The sequence below is a fragment of the Sturnus vulgaris genome, chromosome 2, assembly GCF_052056855.1.
Source record: "Sturnus vulgaris isolate bStuVul1 chromosome 2, bStuVul1.hap1, whole genome shotgun sequence".
Taxonomy (NCBI): domain Eukaryota; kingdom Metazoa; phylum Chordata; class Aves; order Passeriformes; family Sturnidae; genus Sturnus; species Sturnus vulgaris.
This window is the reverse complement of record NC_142244.1, coordinates 7283177-7297532: the sequence shown is the minus strand read 5'-3', so window position 1 is coordinate 7297532 and position 14356 is coordinate 7283177. Positions and strand designations below refer to the sequence as shown.

General features: G+C 40.9%; 1 protein-coding gene across 5 annotated transcripts in view; it reads left to right on the top strand.

Moving 5' to 3' along the window:
- The window catches only part of JAM2 (junctional adhesion molecule 2), a 36185-nt gene that overhangs the window by 9269 nt on the left and 12560 nt on the right, over positions 1–14356 (top strand). For all 5 annotated transcript variants that reach the window (XM_088157754.1, XM_014886605.2, XM_088157752.1 and 2 more), the window contains exon 2: positions 12300–12365. In XM_088157754.1, coding sequence (XP_088013880.1) covers positions 12300–12365 — 66 coding nt within the window. The remainder of the gene's footprint in view (positions 1–12299; positions 12366–14356) is intronic.

The following is a 14356-nucleotide window of genomic DNA, read 5'->3' as shown; positions in this document are numbered from 1 at the left end:
TCAGGGAAATACTCTTGAGGATGTGGCTCCTAAAACATCTTTCCTGTGGAAATCTGTGATGATCACTGAGTTAAAATTTATGCTTGATTTTACAATAGATAAGGCATAGAGTTTGTTTATCCCTGTTTCCTGTGTAACTTTCCAGTGTTTTTCTAATGTTTTCTAATCTGAACACCTATATGTTGCTTTGCTTGTGTAGCTTTTACTGTGATGGAGACTGCAGTGTTTTGTAGTTGTTTTTTTTTAAATTTTCTTCATCCTCTTTAAGGAGAACTTGGCACTTCTTATACTGTGACCTATTGTTCCTAGCTCTACCTTCCGGAGGATTTCTTCTAATCAACCTTGTCCTTTGAAAAACATCTTGTGTTTGCTGTAGCTTCTCTTGGTTAGCCTTAATGGAATTAGAGTGGCTTCAGTCTCATTCAAGTGTGCCAGAAGATGTTTCTATAAAATTTCGTATTAAATAACTAAATTATCTACTAAAGGCCTGTAGAATTAAAGTTTAAAATATGCATTCATACTATAAACTACAATGCTGATTGCAGGTACTGGTCATCAAACATGACTGATAGTTGCTTCTGTCAGAAAGGGATTATTGAGCAACCTTAGCAATGTAAAAGAATTTGTGAACAAAAATGGGATAAGCAATTTAGCCATTGCATTTGGATTGCTAGGAAGGGTTCACCATATTCTTTCAGCTGTGGTCAGTGGTCATCATGTTCCCTGCTCATATTAACAAAGAACCTGGTCTTTAGTCTGGAGGCCAAAAAGCTTAAAAAGTAAGTTCTGTGCTTTCTATCACTCAATAGGATGCAGTCCTAAAATTCATGGTTCAAGTGACATTTACATAAGTGAAGCCACCACCCACATCCCCTGAAATCCTAAATTCACAAAGCATTGCACAAGACCCTTGCTGAATATTTAAGGGGCATCCTACCAGTGTTGGAAGGACTTTTTTTTTTTTTTAATGGGCATGCTAAATAGAATGAAGTCATGGTAGTGTGTCCCAAAGTCAGCAAAATTTGAATGAGAAAAAGCATATGTAAAGCTCTTTTTAAAAACTCATCTCAAGGCATTACATGCATTGCATATAGAAGTGTACTCTAGGTCCATGTTTGCTTGAGAGAGAATGGGGTTTTTAAAAAATTTAAAGTATTTCAGATATTTTATCTCCTTCACTGGGGGGACATTGTGGAATATAAGGTGGCAATGCTGACTTGGTTTTGGTCATTATACTTGGCTGTCAATGAGACATTCAACTGTGGCCAAATTAGCTCTCCTGTCTGCTATTTGAGACATTTGCTATGCACAGTTCTGGTTAGTTAGCTACTCCTATACCTTTAGAAGCCAGAATTTAATGCAGTGTTGTATGTATTCATCCTCTGCAGTGTGTTTTGTAGAAATATTGAGATTAGTCAAAAAAGTGGTGAGAAGATCCATTTGAGAGGGAATGAGGATGGCAGACAGGTTGAAACTTGAATTAGTAGGCCTATATAGGATGAGACATTTCCTCACTTTACCAATGTATTTACTTAGAAGTTTAAATTATACTGTCAACTTGTTCCTCCTAAACATCTGGAAACATGGTCCAACAGTAAGGGAACTTGTCTGACTTCACTGGTTCTGAATGAGCAAGGACTCCAGTTTCATCTGGAGTTTACTGGAATTGTAACTAATACTGGTTGATACAGTTTGAAAGTAAACTAAATATCTTTTCAGGATTTTAAGATAAATAATGGGTGTATTTATAGGTTTATAAATGAGGTGATTTCATGAAAGTGTTTATTCTTTCCAAATTATTTGGCAATTCCAGCAAAAGTCACTTAAAGGCTGTAGGAGACTTCAGAGATCTTTATCACAAATTACGGGCCAGAATGTTGTGTTCATTTGGGGAGTGTGGGGTATTGTTTATTTCTTCTGGTTTCCCAACTCTCTTGTGTTTCAGAGCTGATTTTACAGTTGATGTAAATCAGTCTTGGTACTGTTGACTTCAGAGGAACACGCTGGTTTGCTCTGGGTACCAAGCTTCATTTTGCAGATTTAATAGCATTGCACAGTTCCTCTAGGTGTTTGCACAGGCGAGTGTTTCTGCTGGATTGTTACCCCTAGAAATGCCAAGGTAAATCTGTTTGTTCAGCTTTGCTCTGTGTGATATGAGGGGGGTGGGACAGCAGTGGTAAGGGGCTTCTGCCCCAGTGGCCTCTTCACACAGTCTTTTGAAACATGATGGCACCAGACACATGTCCTCAGCATCTTGATGCATCTTAAAATAAGCAACAGCTGAAGCAGCTATAGGCTCTCACTGCATTTACAAGCTGTCTTTGAGCTGCCAATGAGTTGCTGTGGAAACCAATCATTGCTGGGCAGGACCAGGAGATGGCTGGAAAATAGGCTTTTTTGAGAGCCCGATTAGTTTAAACCCCCATCCCCCATTTGCAGAAGCTTCCTCTGAATTGCCATGGAGACAAGAAGAGTACTGGTGTTTTGAGACTTGTGAAAGTGCGAGCTATAAATATTTATTTGGCTAACAGCATATGCTTTCTGTGATGTCTCTGTTGGAATAAACTCCATGCTGCATTGAACCTTTGCAAGTTGCTCATTCTGTGCATTCAAACCCTTCCTCCCTTCTGTGTCAGGAGAAAAGGAGGAGGCAATATAAACATTGAAGGGAATTAAATTTTACGTTTCGATTATTAATTATAAAACATTAAATTATAATTTTTTCCTCAGCATTTCCCCCTCTCATGCAGTACTCTTTCAGTTTTGGGGTCTACTGAAAGCACTTAGGAGGCTGTTGTGTTTATCTAAAATTGTTGTACTTTTGTGTTCAGTTTTTCAGAAAGGCTGACCTAAATAATCTCTTGCTGTCTTGCCCCGTGCCACTTTATTTTTTTTTTCCTTTCCACTTTTTTCTCTAGAAGCACTTCAAGTTTTGTGTTTCCAGAGCCAACTGTCCTTGGGGCTCTGAAATTAAATTAATCATTAGCATGACCTTAAATTCTTAGGTCTCCTACTGATAACTTTAGATAATTGGCTCTGAAAACTTCAGTCTTTTGTTACTTTTACTTTCAAGATTCTTTTTTCTTTTTTTTTAACTTGAAAGTTAAGAATAAAGACACCGTGACGGATGTGCTGGCTTCCCAGATTTCACTAAACAGTACTCACAAAGCTGAGGATTAAGTCATTCTTAGGTTGGTGTTATAAATAAAAATCTCTTGCTTGGTCTGATCTGTAGTTGTGGCATTTAGCACAGGAACTTCTTGTCCCTGTGATACTCAAATCATCCAACACCAGGTTTTACTACAGGTAGAAATCCTGCTCTTAGTCACTTTCTGGAAATCTTATCTTCCCTGTTTAAATTACTCCTAGCTGAAGGAAAATGCTGTTCTGCATTCTGTTTCCCATGTGATTTCCACTATAAACACAGTTACTGAACTTGCTTAAAACCTAGTTTCTGTAAAGATGAGTGGAAAGGATTGTTTTTCAGTTTATGCTATATCTAAGTAAAATAATAGTTTTTGTATTAGGCTCTGGATATGTAATTAGTAAATCCACACGTAGTTCCTGTTCATTTTCCAGTTGTGTCTAGATTCTTAGCTGCTTTTTTTTTAAGGGGAAGAAGGGAAGGGAAACAGTTCAACAAAGGCTTTGCCCAGTTGTCAAAGAGTGCAGTGGCTTTGTCACATACATAGCCGTTGTGAGAATGCACTGAATTTTTTTTTGAGAGAGAATAATAAAGTGATATCTCTAGAAGCATTTAAATATATTTGAAGTTTGTTCAAAGCTTTTGAAAGCTATGTGAGCAGAGAAAGAGGAAGGGGAAGGGGACAACCAGTTCTTCTTGTATATATAGACTTTCAGGTGCAGAACATTTTTCCTGAGTTAACCCTATTTCCAGGAATGCTATTTAAAATAGTGTGTTCACTATAGATATGTTAAGAACTTAAACACCTTCAGTTTTGGAATTGGACTAATCATCTGAAAAAAGGAAAAATTATCTACTGCACCCTGTTGCAATAAGGGAAAGTTTTTCAAACTGAGCATCCATTTAAAATCTGTCACTTTAGTTTTGGTTGGTTGTGGGTTTTGGTTTTGGTTCTTGGTTGGTTTTCTTCGGGATTTTGGTTTTTTTCCTCTGAAACTAGTACTTGTCAGGGGAGAACCTCCCCTAAAGTGCATTTTAGGGTGGCACCTTGTTTTGTTGCTGTAGAAGACCTGCAGGCAGGAGATCTTAAAACTTGATGGCTTTGTCTTATCTGAGTATCTCTAGATACATTTTTAAAAATAATGTGCTTTTGTTCCTGAGATCTTTTATTAAAAAAGGTAAAGAGTGTCTGCTGACTTCCCAGCAAAACCTTTAAAATTTCTGTGTCACATACCTAATGGACCTACCATCCAGATGCTGGCCTTCCTTGTTGTCAGTCTCGGGAGAGCAGCTGGATTGGAGGATTAGACAAAGCAGAAATTTGGGCAGAGAGGAACCTGATGAGGTTCAGAAAAGGCAAATGTAGAGTCCCACATAGGAGTAGAGGTTGGTCTGCTGGGAAGCAGCTGTGTGGAAAGGACCTGGGGGTCTTGGTGGACAACAAACTGCTCCTGTTCTGTCTGCAGTCTCTGCCCCCATCATGAGCCTGAGCTGTCCCCTGCACATGTCGAGGCTCCCTGGTCATGTACAGCCCTATGGTAATTCTTCATCCTGTGTCAGAAAATGGGTTTGTGACATAAAACCTGGACAATGTTGAGGCATAAATAAAAATTAACTCGGATCCTCACTGAAGGCCAATGGGATTCTGAGGTATACTAGGAAGAGCATTGCCAGCAGGTGGAAGGAGGTGATCCTACCCCTCTGCTCAGCCCTGGTGAGGCACCTCTGGAGTGCTGTGTCATTTTGGGCTCCTTAGGACAAGAGAGACAGGGAGCTCCTGGACTGGGTCCAGCAGAGGCTGCAGAGATGATGAAGGGATGGAGCATCTCTCTTATGAGGAAAGGCTGGGGGAGCTGGGGCTGTTCAGCCTCAGGAGGAGATGACTGAGAGGGAACCTCATCAATGTCTGTCAGTGCCTGCAGGGAGGGGTCAGAGCATGGACCAGGCTCTGCTCAGTGGTGCCCAGCAATGGGACAAGAGGCAAGAGGCAGAAATGGATGCACAGGAAGTTCCACCTGAACATGAGGAAGAACTTTCCTGTGCAGTGACCAAGCACTGGAACACATCACCCAGAAGAGTGTGGAGTCTCCCTCACTGGAGATATTTCAGAACCATCTGGATGCAATCCTGTGCCATGTGCTCTGGGATGACCCTGCTTGGGCATGGAGGTTGGACCAGATGATGCACTGTGGTCCCTTCCAACCTGACCCATCCTGGGACTCTGTGAATGCATGCAAATATACAAACATCTTTAAAGGTGTTTGTCAAGAGCATGGGACTCTTTTCAGTGGTGTCCAGAGACAGGACAGAGAGCACAAACTGGAAAACAGGGAACTTCATCTGAATAAGAGAAACTTGTTTACTGTGAAGGTGACAGAACACTAGCACAGGCTGCCCAGAGAGACTGTGGAGTCTTCTCTGGAGATATTCCAGACTCTGCAACCTGCTCTAGGTGGTTGAGATAGCAGGGGGTTTGGACTAGGTGATCTCCAAATGTCTCTTCTGTCAGGAAAATTCCACAAATGCCAAAGGTTTATGTCCAAAAATGAAACAGAGGAGTCCTTCAACTTTATTAGAATAAAGGAAGAGAGCCCACCAAGCACAGGCCCGTGGGGTTTTCTCTCTCCAGGTTTCAGAGGGCACAGCCTCCTTTCATCCTAAACTCCCAGACCCATGTTGCCCTCCTCCTTCCCCAGTGGCTGAGGTACTGGAAGGTACAGCCTTCCTCAATCTCCTATCACATTTTCCTCCCTTGAACCTGTTCTTTTAGCCCAAAGTTCAGAAACTCAGGCTTGTGCAGACCCCTTTGTCTGTTTCAGAAGCCAAGGTGCTAGGGCTCTGCAACAAACCTGCTGCCCAAATTTAGTGGAGACACTAAGACTCATTTCAAAGATGTAACACCCCTACCTTCACCCATCAAATTGTTTATAAAGACATTAGTTTTCCTCTCACTTTCAATCCCAGCCATTCTGTGATTTAATCCATTCTGAGCCTGGGCTAGAAGCAGGAAAAATGCTTTTGGGTTTTGGGGAATTTCTTTTGGTTTTGCTGGGGATGGGGCAAAGTCAGTTTTGTGTGTGTCAGCTGTAAAGATGGAATTTTAATTTTGTAATAGCTGCTCTTCCAAAAGAGAAGCCAAAGCAAATATTGGATTTAACTGTTTGCATCCTTCTGCCCCTGCTCTTTCCTTCCTCCAAAAACCTAGTCCGTTTCACCATGACTAAAAAAATCTGTCAGGAATTAGGTGAGGGTTTTAAGGAGAGGGAAAGCTCCTTACAGCAAAGCATGCTGTATTTAAGCAATGCAGTTTCCAAAACATGACTGCTGACAGCTATCACAAAAGTGATGGTGTGACTGAGAAGCAATTCAAGTTCCTTTTGTGATTTAGACCCCTTTAGCTGTCCAGCCAGAGCCTGTGCCTTCTCCCTTAGGCTATTATCCTTTATGCAGTACACCATGCTTATTAAACACAAACTTGCTCCTCACATCTGCCTTTAGATGGGCTTATTGTTCTTACCCTGCAGACCCTCCATTCACACTCCTTTATTTGTTTTCTGTGGCTGAAGATATGCAAGGGTTTTATTTGTGAATCACATAACCTCTGCCCAAAGTAAATCTTGTTCTATTACTATTCTTTAAGATTCAAGAAATTTTGTAACTTAAGGTAACCGAGTGACTGAAATTGAGTTTCTTTTGCCTATTTTTCTCCCCAGTGATGTGGGATAACTTCCTCTAGCTCTTGTTCAAAATTTGAGGTCTTAATGCTCTATTTATATTGTTAACTTAATCACAGGGTCACAGAATGGTTTGGATTGAAGGGACCTTGTTGGAGACCGAAATGTTATGGTTTTTGGCTTAAATATCTTTATGAAGGACTTTTGCCTATTGCAGCAAAGGTGTATAACAACACTGCACCACCAAAGCTCACCCTGGATGGGACTCCTGCCTGAAACCTGAACTGTGAGCTAAACCACCTAAGGCAAATTGCGATAAAATGACAATAAACAATAAAAATTGTTATTCAAACAATAAAAATTACTGTTTGAAGCATCTGGAAGAGCATCCACGACAGGGCCCAGCCCAGCACCTTTGGGGTGGAAGCCACAGCCCCAGGTGTTTCTGCTGCCAGGCTTGCACAGATCCCTGCACCAAACGGGGGAAGGAGGAGAGGTTTAGGGTGTGTGGCACAGCCTCTGGCCAGATGCAGTGAACACCCATCCTCCACTGGGCAGACCGGCCCAGCTGTGGGGGCTCCCACCCCTGGAAGGGCACATCTGTGTGAGGGACAACAGAGGGGGTGTCCAAAGGTAGGCAGCTTTTCCTCCCCCTTTTATGGACTATGTAGTCTGTGGGCTACTTCTGCTAGGAAGTATGGCCAAAAGGGAGCCAAAACAGGTGTGCTTGAATGATGTGACAATGGCAGAACTCCAGGTATCGTTTGAGTGCCTCGGGGTAGGCAGCTCCACAGCTTAGAAGTTTGCATCAGCACCTAATCGTGTCACTGAGGCTTTACCCTGAAGTGGTCACATCTGAAGGATGCTAACACCAAACAGATGTCTGGTTTCCTATTCTCTTACAGGGACTTCAGAGAGAGAATTGGCTTTATTCTTGAGATGTTGGACTTCCTAAATTTACAGTATCCTCAGAAACCCTTTGTTAAACTTTGCTTTAGACCACCTGTTGTTTAGAACTTGGCAAAACAAATGTAAGACTGCTTTTTCTCTTGTGCTTATAACTTTGTTTTGATTCTGTTCTCATGTAATTTCCTTCCAGCACACTGTTTCTTTTGATTTGATTTGACTAATATGTTTTTCCTTAATGATTCATCCAGCTAGTAGTTTCAGTTTGCAGCTGTGGGTGTTTATCAAATGGAAAGTGTGTTTTTTGGAGCTTACTTCTAAACAAGCATAGTTAAGCAGCTTTTTTTTTTCCTGCTCTTTAAAAAGCAGCCTGAATAAAAGCTTTACTGGTACAGTAATATGTCATCTTTTTACTATTGCTTTTTATATGGTGAACTAAAATCCAAAACTGAAGACTTGGATTCTGAATATTTGGCAAAGGCATTTCTCAAAGGACGTCTAAGGGAAGAGATCCTCTAGTTTTAAGGACCTCTGCTATCCTTCTGCTTGATCAGACTATATAATGGTTTTAATAATGGTTTTAATATAGTCAGCTGTCTCTGCACCACCTTACATTACTGTTTGAACTCTACAGCTTCTTAAAAAGAGTCATGCATATGTGTGGTTTGTATGTGTGAGGAGGAGGGCTGTGTGTATGTGGAACTTTTCCTTTCTCCCTCTCTTTCTCATATTTTCTTCTTAGTTGTACTGTATAATAGATCTTCATGTATTCTAACTCCCAATAAGAAGCATGCAAACTAATTCTGTAATGGCTTCCAAAGTGAAAAGTAAATACCATGATCCTGCCCCAGAAGTCATAAAATGTGCTTTGCTTTTGTGGCTTCATGTTCTGTGAATATTTAGATCATGACAATGAGCTGCATGACATCTGTATTAATAAGGAGGAGAGAAATTACCAGGCCCATGAAACAGTGAATGTAATACAGTGGTGAATTACATGTGCTTGAAGTGTTTTGTGTCCAGACAGAAGAGGTTGATGTGTGCCAGTAACTTATAAATGGTTTTATCCACACATTGGAGACCTAGAAAGGCTTCCTTTTGAAATGTTATCAAGCCTTAGCTGCTGTCAGAGTCTCAGAATAAAGTGCTGTTCCCCATCATGAAGGAAGATGTTATTTTAATAGATAAATGTAATTTGTTAACTATTGGCATCTAAAATATGGGGGAAGAGGGGTATTGCTCTAGAAACATGGTTTGGATAAAAGTCACAGGTTAATTTTTTCCCATAAATCTAAATAGGACCTAATAGATTTAAAAAGAAAATTACTGACTGGCTTCAGGATATTCTAGACCAAGCCAAAACAAAAACAAGGAGTTGGGCTGGATGTGGACTTGCAGGACTAATGATTGCTTTGGGAGGGGCTGGAGAAATTGTTTCCTCCTCTGGTTTCAACAGGGTGTGAGGGGGCTTATATAGAGGATTAAAAAATTTCTTTCTTTAAAGTTCAGTAGGAAAGTTTTCTTTCTTGGAGGGGTGGAAAAAATTTCTAAGTGCTATTTGTAGTGCAAATATTTTTTGCTATTTCAGTATTCTCAGAGTACGTAAATGTCATTGCTAGAATTCTTATTGTCTTATGTCGTATTATGAACTTCTGATAATCACTCTTTTTGGGGTAACATGAAGTTAATAAAATTAAAACATATTACAGACAGGATAGCTACACACTATTTGGATCTTTCAGTAATGTGCACACATGAAATTTCACTTTACACTGTCAGGTGTGAGGCTGTGCTCTTTTAGACACAAGAATTGTTGGACGTGTTTTGAAGGGGATGTGAGATAGCTGGAAAGCACCACAGAGAATCTGTGTTGGAGCAGGCTCCTGGCAGTAACTGTGACCTACAGAAAGCAGCCCTTGCTCGAGTAGGGGAGAGTGTGCAGAGGAAGGAGCAGCAGAGAGGAGCTAATTCCCACAACTACTGCATTTACTCTGTTTTAAACTTCAGTACACTTAATTATTTTTTTCCCAAATTTAGTCTGTTTTGCCTGTGATGGTAACTGCTAACTAAACTCCGTCTTTCTCTTGACCCATGAGCTTTTTAATCTTATTTTCTCCCTGATCATGTTGAGGAGGAGGAGTCAGAGAGCAGCTATGTGGGTGTCCAGCAGCCACCCAAGGTCAACAATATAAAATGAACATACATTGAATATACAATATACAATCAATATACAGTGAATGAATAACTGAACTCTTGCTACAGTGCCAGGGTCTCCAATACCAATTCTGAGTGTTGCTCCATGACTCAGAGGCAGTGGTTATAGATACCAGCAGAACTGCAATTTGTACTTTTAAAGGATGCTGAAAAAACGTAGAAAATTAAGGAGGAAAAAGGCCATAGGAACAGAATTAATTAAGAATTCCTTCTGTTGCGCCAGACTTATCATAAGGAATGATCTTTAATTGAGAAGAAAACTGTGATAGGGTGCTGTGGGGTATGGGATCAGTGTTGTTTAGTGTCTTCATTACTGACAGAGACAAAGGGATCTAGTGCACCCTCAGCAGGTTTGCAGATGACACCAAGATGAGTGGTGCTGTTGCCACACTTGAAGGATGGGATTGTCTTCCAGAAGGACCTGGACTAGCTCAGGAAGTGGCCTGTGAGAATGTCATGAGGTTTAAAAAGACTGAATTCAAGGTGCTGTGGCTGGGTCAGGCCAACCCCTGGTGCCAATCCAGGCTGGGGATTGGCAGATCCAGAGCATCCCTGGAAGAAGGACTTGGGAGTGCTGGTGGGTGAGAGGCTGAACGTGCCCTGGCCTGGATAGGGCTCTGAGCTACCTACTGATGTTGAAGATGTTCCTGCTCATTTGCAGGGACCTTGAACTAGATGACCTTTAAAGGTCCCTTCCAACACAAACCATTCTAAGATTCTATGATGATATCTTCAAACAAAGAAAACAGCATATTGACTTTGGGCACTGAAAGCCCAAATAGACTCACTCAGGGCAGAAGTGAGGCACTAACTTCAACAGAACTAAACAACTGTTAAAAGAAAGCCATAAGAATCAAGAGATTGTTAATTTGTTTGTGTCTTCAGGTCAAGACTAGATATTCATCTACTAGGGTTTATGCAACTCTTCCCCCATTAAGCATGGGAAAGGGAAATTAATTATTTAGGGATGGATGAAGGAGGTCTATGTGCTTAAGAAAGTCTAATCTTGCTATTTTCCTAGTTTCTATCAGTCAAAGGAAGAATGTTTTTAACCAAGGTAAGTTTCTAAACATTGATGGTAACAGGTCCTCAGTTCTTGTCCATACCTACTGTAGAAATTGTTCAGTTGGCTGATGCAGATGAAGGAGATGGACTGCATTAGAAATGTCCATGCTGTCTTCAAAAGTAGTCCTAAACCAAGGGAACGTGAGATGCTTTTGGGAAAAAAAATAAGCAGACCTGTGTAAAGAATTGTGTTCTGCTGTTCTTAAGCACTTGCTAGCCTGACATGGATTAATTGTTATACCTGTGACCAACTCTTGGTAGCTGGATGGAGGTTGATGTAGGTCTAGTGGTTATTTCACTTGTTCTCTCTGGAATTTCAGTGTTCTCAATACGTAAATGTGAGGAACTAATTTAATTTTGAGTTATGTCTCAATGTTGATTAAAATTACCAGAGGTGTGGGGGGAGAGGATGTACAAATGCTACTTGCAGGGGGCAGCTAGGAGAAGATGGAAAGACCTGTTTCTCAGGAGACTTTGCCTGTGCCATCTCACATCTCACATATAATAGGCAGTCAGTAGGAGACCACTAAGGACACTGACCTCCAGAGAGGTTCTCCAATCAGTTGGTGACATTCTTTTTCCATTCTTTTTCCTTCTCCTTGCTCCTTTTCTCTCCTTTTCTACTCTTCCTTAGTAGGGCAACATCCTTTTCAGTACCAAGAAATGATACCAGATATAATACTTGCCTTGTTTCACTTAATTCCATCCTCAGCCATCTGCTTTAAAAGAACCCCCTGCAGTTCCCCCTTAGGGGAAAGCTACAATGAGATATCCAAGAGTATGGGGATTTTTTCTCTCTTTGAGTTAAAACTAGATAAATCTTGTTATCTTCCTTTCCATTTCAACAAGAATTTGAGATAATTGCCAATTATTGTATTTGTTTACCCTGTAGAATCTGTAAGTGGTATTCTTCAGCAAACATGCATGTCTTGTAATAAGAATGTAGTGGAAAATACACTTATGGATTAATAGATGTCTCTCCAGTTATAAACAGACGGAGACATTACCCCAGTAGAAAACGTTTACTGTTTATATGGAACCTCTTACATGTAAATACCATTATGCTATTGTAAAAAAGAAATATTACTTATTTTTTGCAGATGCCAGAGCCTGGAGAAAAAAGATTAACTGTTCAGGGCCAGCCCTGTTCTAGCTCTTAGTTTGTACTCTTTCTCATAGGCAATGTCTAACTTGTACAGTGTGAGGAGGTCTCAATATTGCTTGTAGATGCTGAAGTACATATGAAATCACAAATTTTTATTGCTGAATTGTCTTTTTTTGCTGTTCCCTTGCAGATCCTGATGTGTCTGGAATCTCCATTGAAACAGATATCAAAAATGTAAAAGCAGAGGAGTTTAAGGGTACAGTATGAGCATTGTTGTGATGATTTTTAATATATACGCAGTACATGCAAACTATGTACACAGAAGCTGTGCAGCTATTGAGGATGTCTTCCTCTTTCCTGAGGGGTCTTGTGCCTGCTCTCTCCACTGATTCTGTGTTATCTTGGCCTTGTCCCCATTTTCTCTTACTCGAGGTGGGGTTGAACTAGGTGCTCCCCAGAGATCCTTTTCAACCTCCCGTCTTCTATGGTTCTTGTTTGTCAGTCCTATAAATTCTGCCTGGTTTCCTTCCACACAATATTATGGGAGCTGATGGAAAGGAGAAACATTAAATGTCTTACAAGACAGAAAAGTGAGCGGCTAGAGAGAACAGATATAAGATGGCTAATTATAAGTAACAATAATTTAGTGGCTATTTACATAGTTATATATGTATATGTTGAATATAAAATGGCAAATTACTTCCAATAATGGGGTGGAGAGCTTAGAGAGGCAAAGAGGAAAACTTGTTTGCTAAGTAGATGAGAAAGGGGCATACTGTAGTGTGAGGTTTGTGGGTTATGTGGATTTGTTTTTTGAATTTGGTTGGAGTGGAGAGAGGTGGGACTTTGGGATGAAAAAAACTGTTCTCTGAGCCCTAAACCTTATTCAGCTTCTTGAGGTAATAATCGAATATTTTGGAGGTTTTTAAGGCTGTCATCTGGAGACTTCTGTTAAGTGTTCTTCTCTTGACAGAATACATTTAGAACTCAAGGCAAGCAAAAGCTGAGAGAAATGCTTCAGGTATTATTAAAGCTTGATTAGGTTCTGTCTTTTTATATTTATATGGCTTTCTTGGCTTATTTTGTTCTTTTGTTATTTGTACATTAAATGAAATCAGCTTAGCACAGCCCAGATGCCAAGCCAAGTAGCAGCACTATGGGATGGTAGGGCTGATAGACATAGTTATTCCACTGAGTGAACTGGTCTGAAATGCATTTTCCTTTTCCCCTCTAACTCCTGTTACCACAGAGGAGGCTGGTGAGGCACTGGGACAGGCTCCCCAGGGAAGGGGTCTTGGCACCAAGCCTGACAGGGCTCAAGGAGCGTCTAGGTGACACTCCCAGCCATGGTTTAGTTTTAGGTAGTTCTGCAAGGAGCAGGGAGCTGGGCTCACTGATCTTTAGAGTTCCTTCCAACTTGAGATATTCTATAATTCTACCAATGACAGCCTCCAGACCAGATGTAAATCCAAATGAAGCATTGTGCAGGTCTCTCCAAGATTCCAGAGGGCTTTTGCAGCCTAGCAGTACCAGTGCTGATGCACAGTTTCCTGTGGGCCTGCCTTAATGTAAGTCATATGCTCTGGAAAATACCTCTCCCTGACTCCTTTACTATGGGGAAAAGTGGGAGATGGGAGCTATAGCTAAAGATGATTTTGTTATATTGTCTCTGTTTGTGCACACTCCCTTTCTTCCTTCCATTCCTTTCCTCCAAATAAGATTAGTGGGTGGGCATCAGTGTTAGGGTTTTTTCTGAAACAAAAACGTGTGGCAGGCAAGAAAGGGGCAGCTGATTCAAGACAGAGGTGACTTGTTCAGCTGAGAACACTTCAGCTGAGCTGTCCCTGTGTCAGCTAATAGAGACCAGCTCATTTGGCAAGCCAGCTGTCACAGGGCCAGTGGCAAAAGCAAGCTGAGCTTGAATGATGCTTTTTCTTTGTTAGAAGGATACAAAAACAAAATGGAAAGGAAACTAGCAAATCTTAAGATTCAGGAAGCCTCCACCCATCCACTCAACCTGAAGTCAGGAACCTCAGACTTCCTGAGTGCACAGTATGTTTTTCAAAAAGGCCAGTGCATGTGTAACATGTTTCTGGCAAGGAATGCCCTCCTGCCTCAATTTTTCTTTCAAGTCTGGATATTTTTTTCCCCTGAGATATCACCAAGGCTACCAGTCTGGGTTTTTGTTTCTCTTCAGAGCAGACCTAGGAAATCAGACTCTGAAGGGCAAGGGAGTAGATTTGTCAG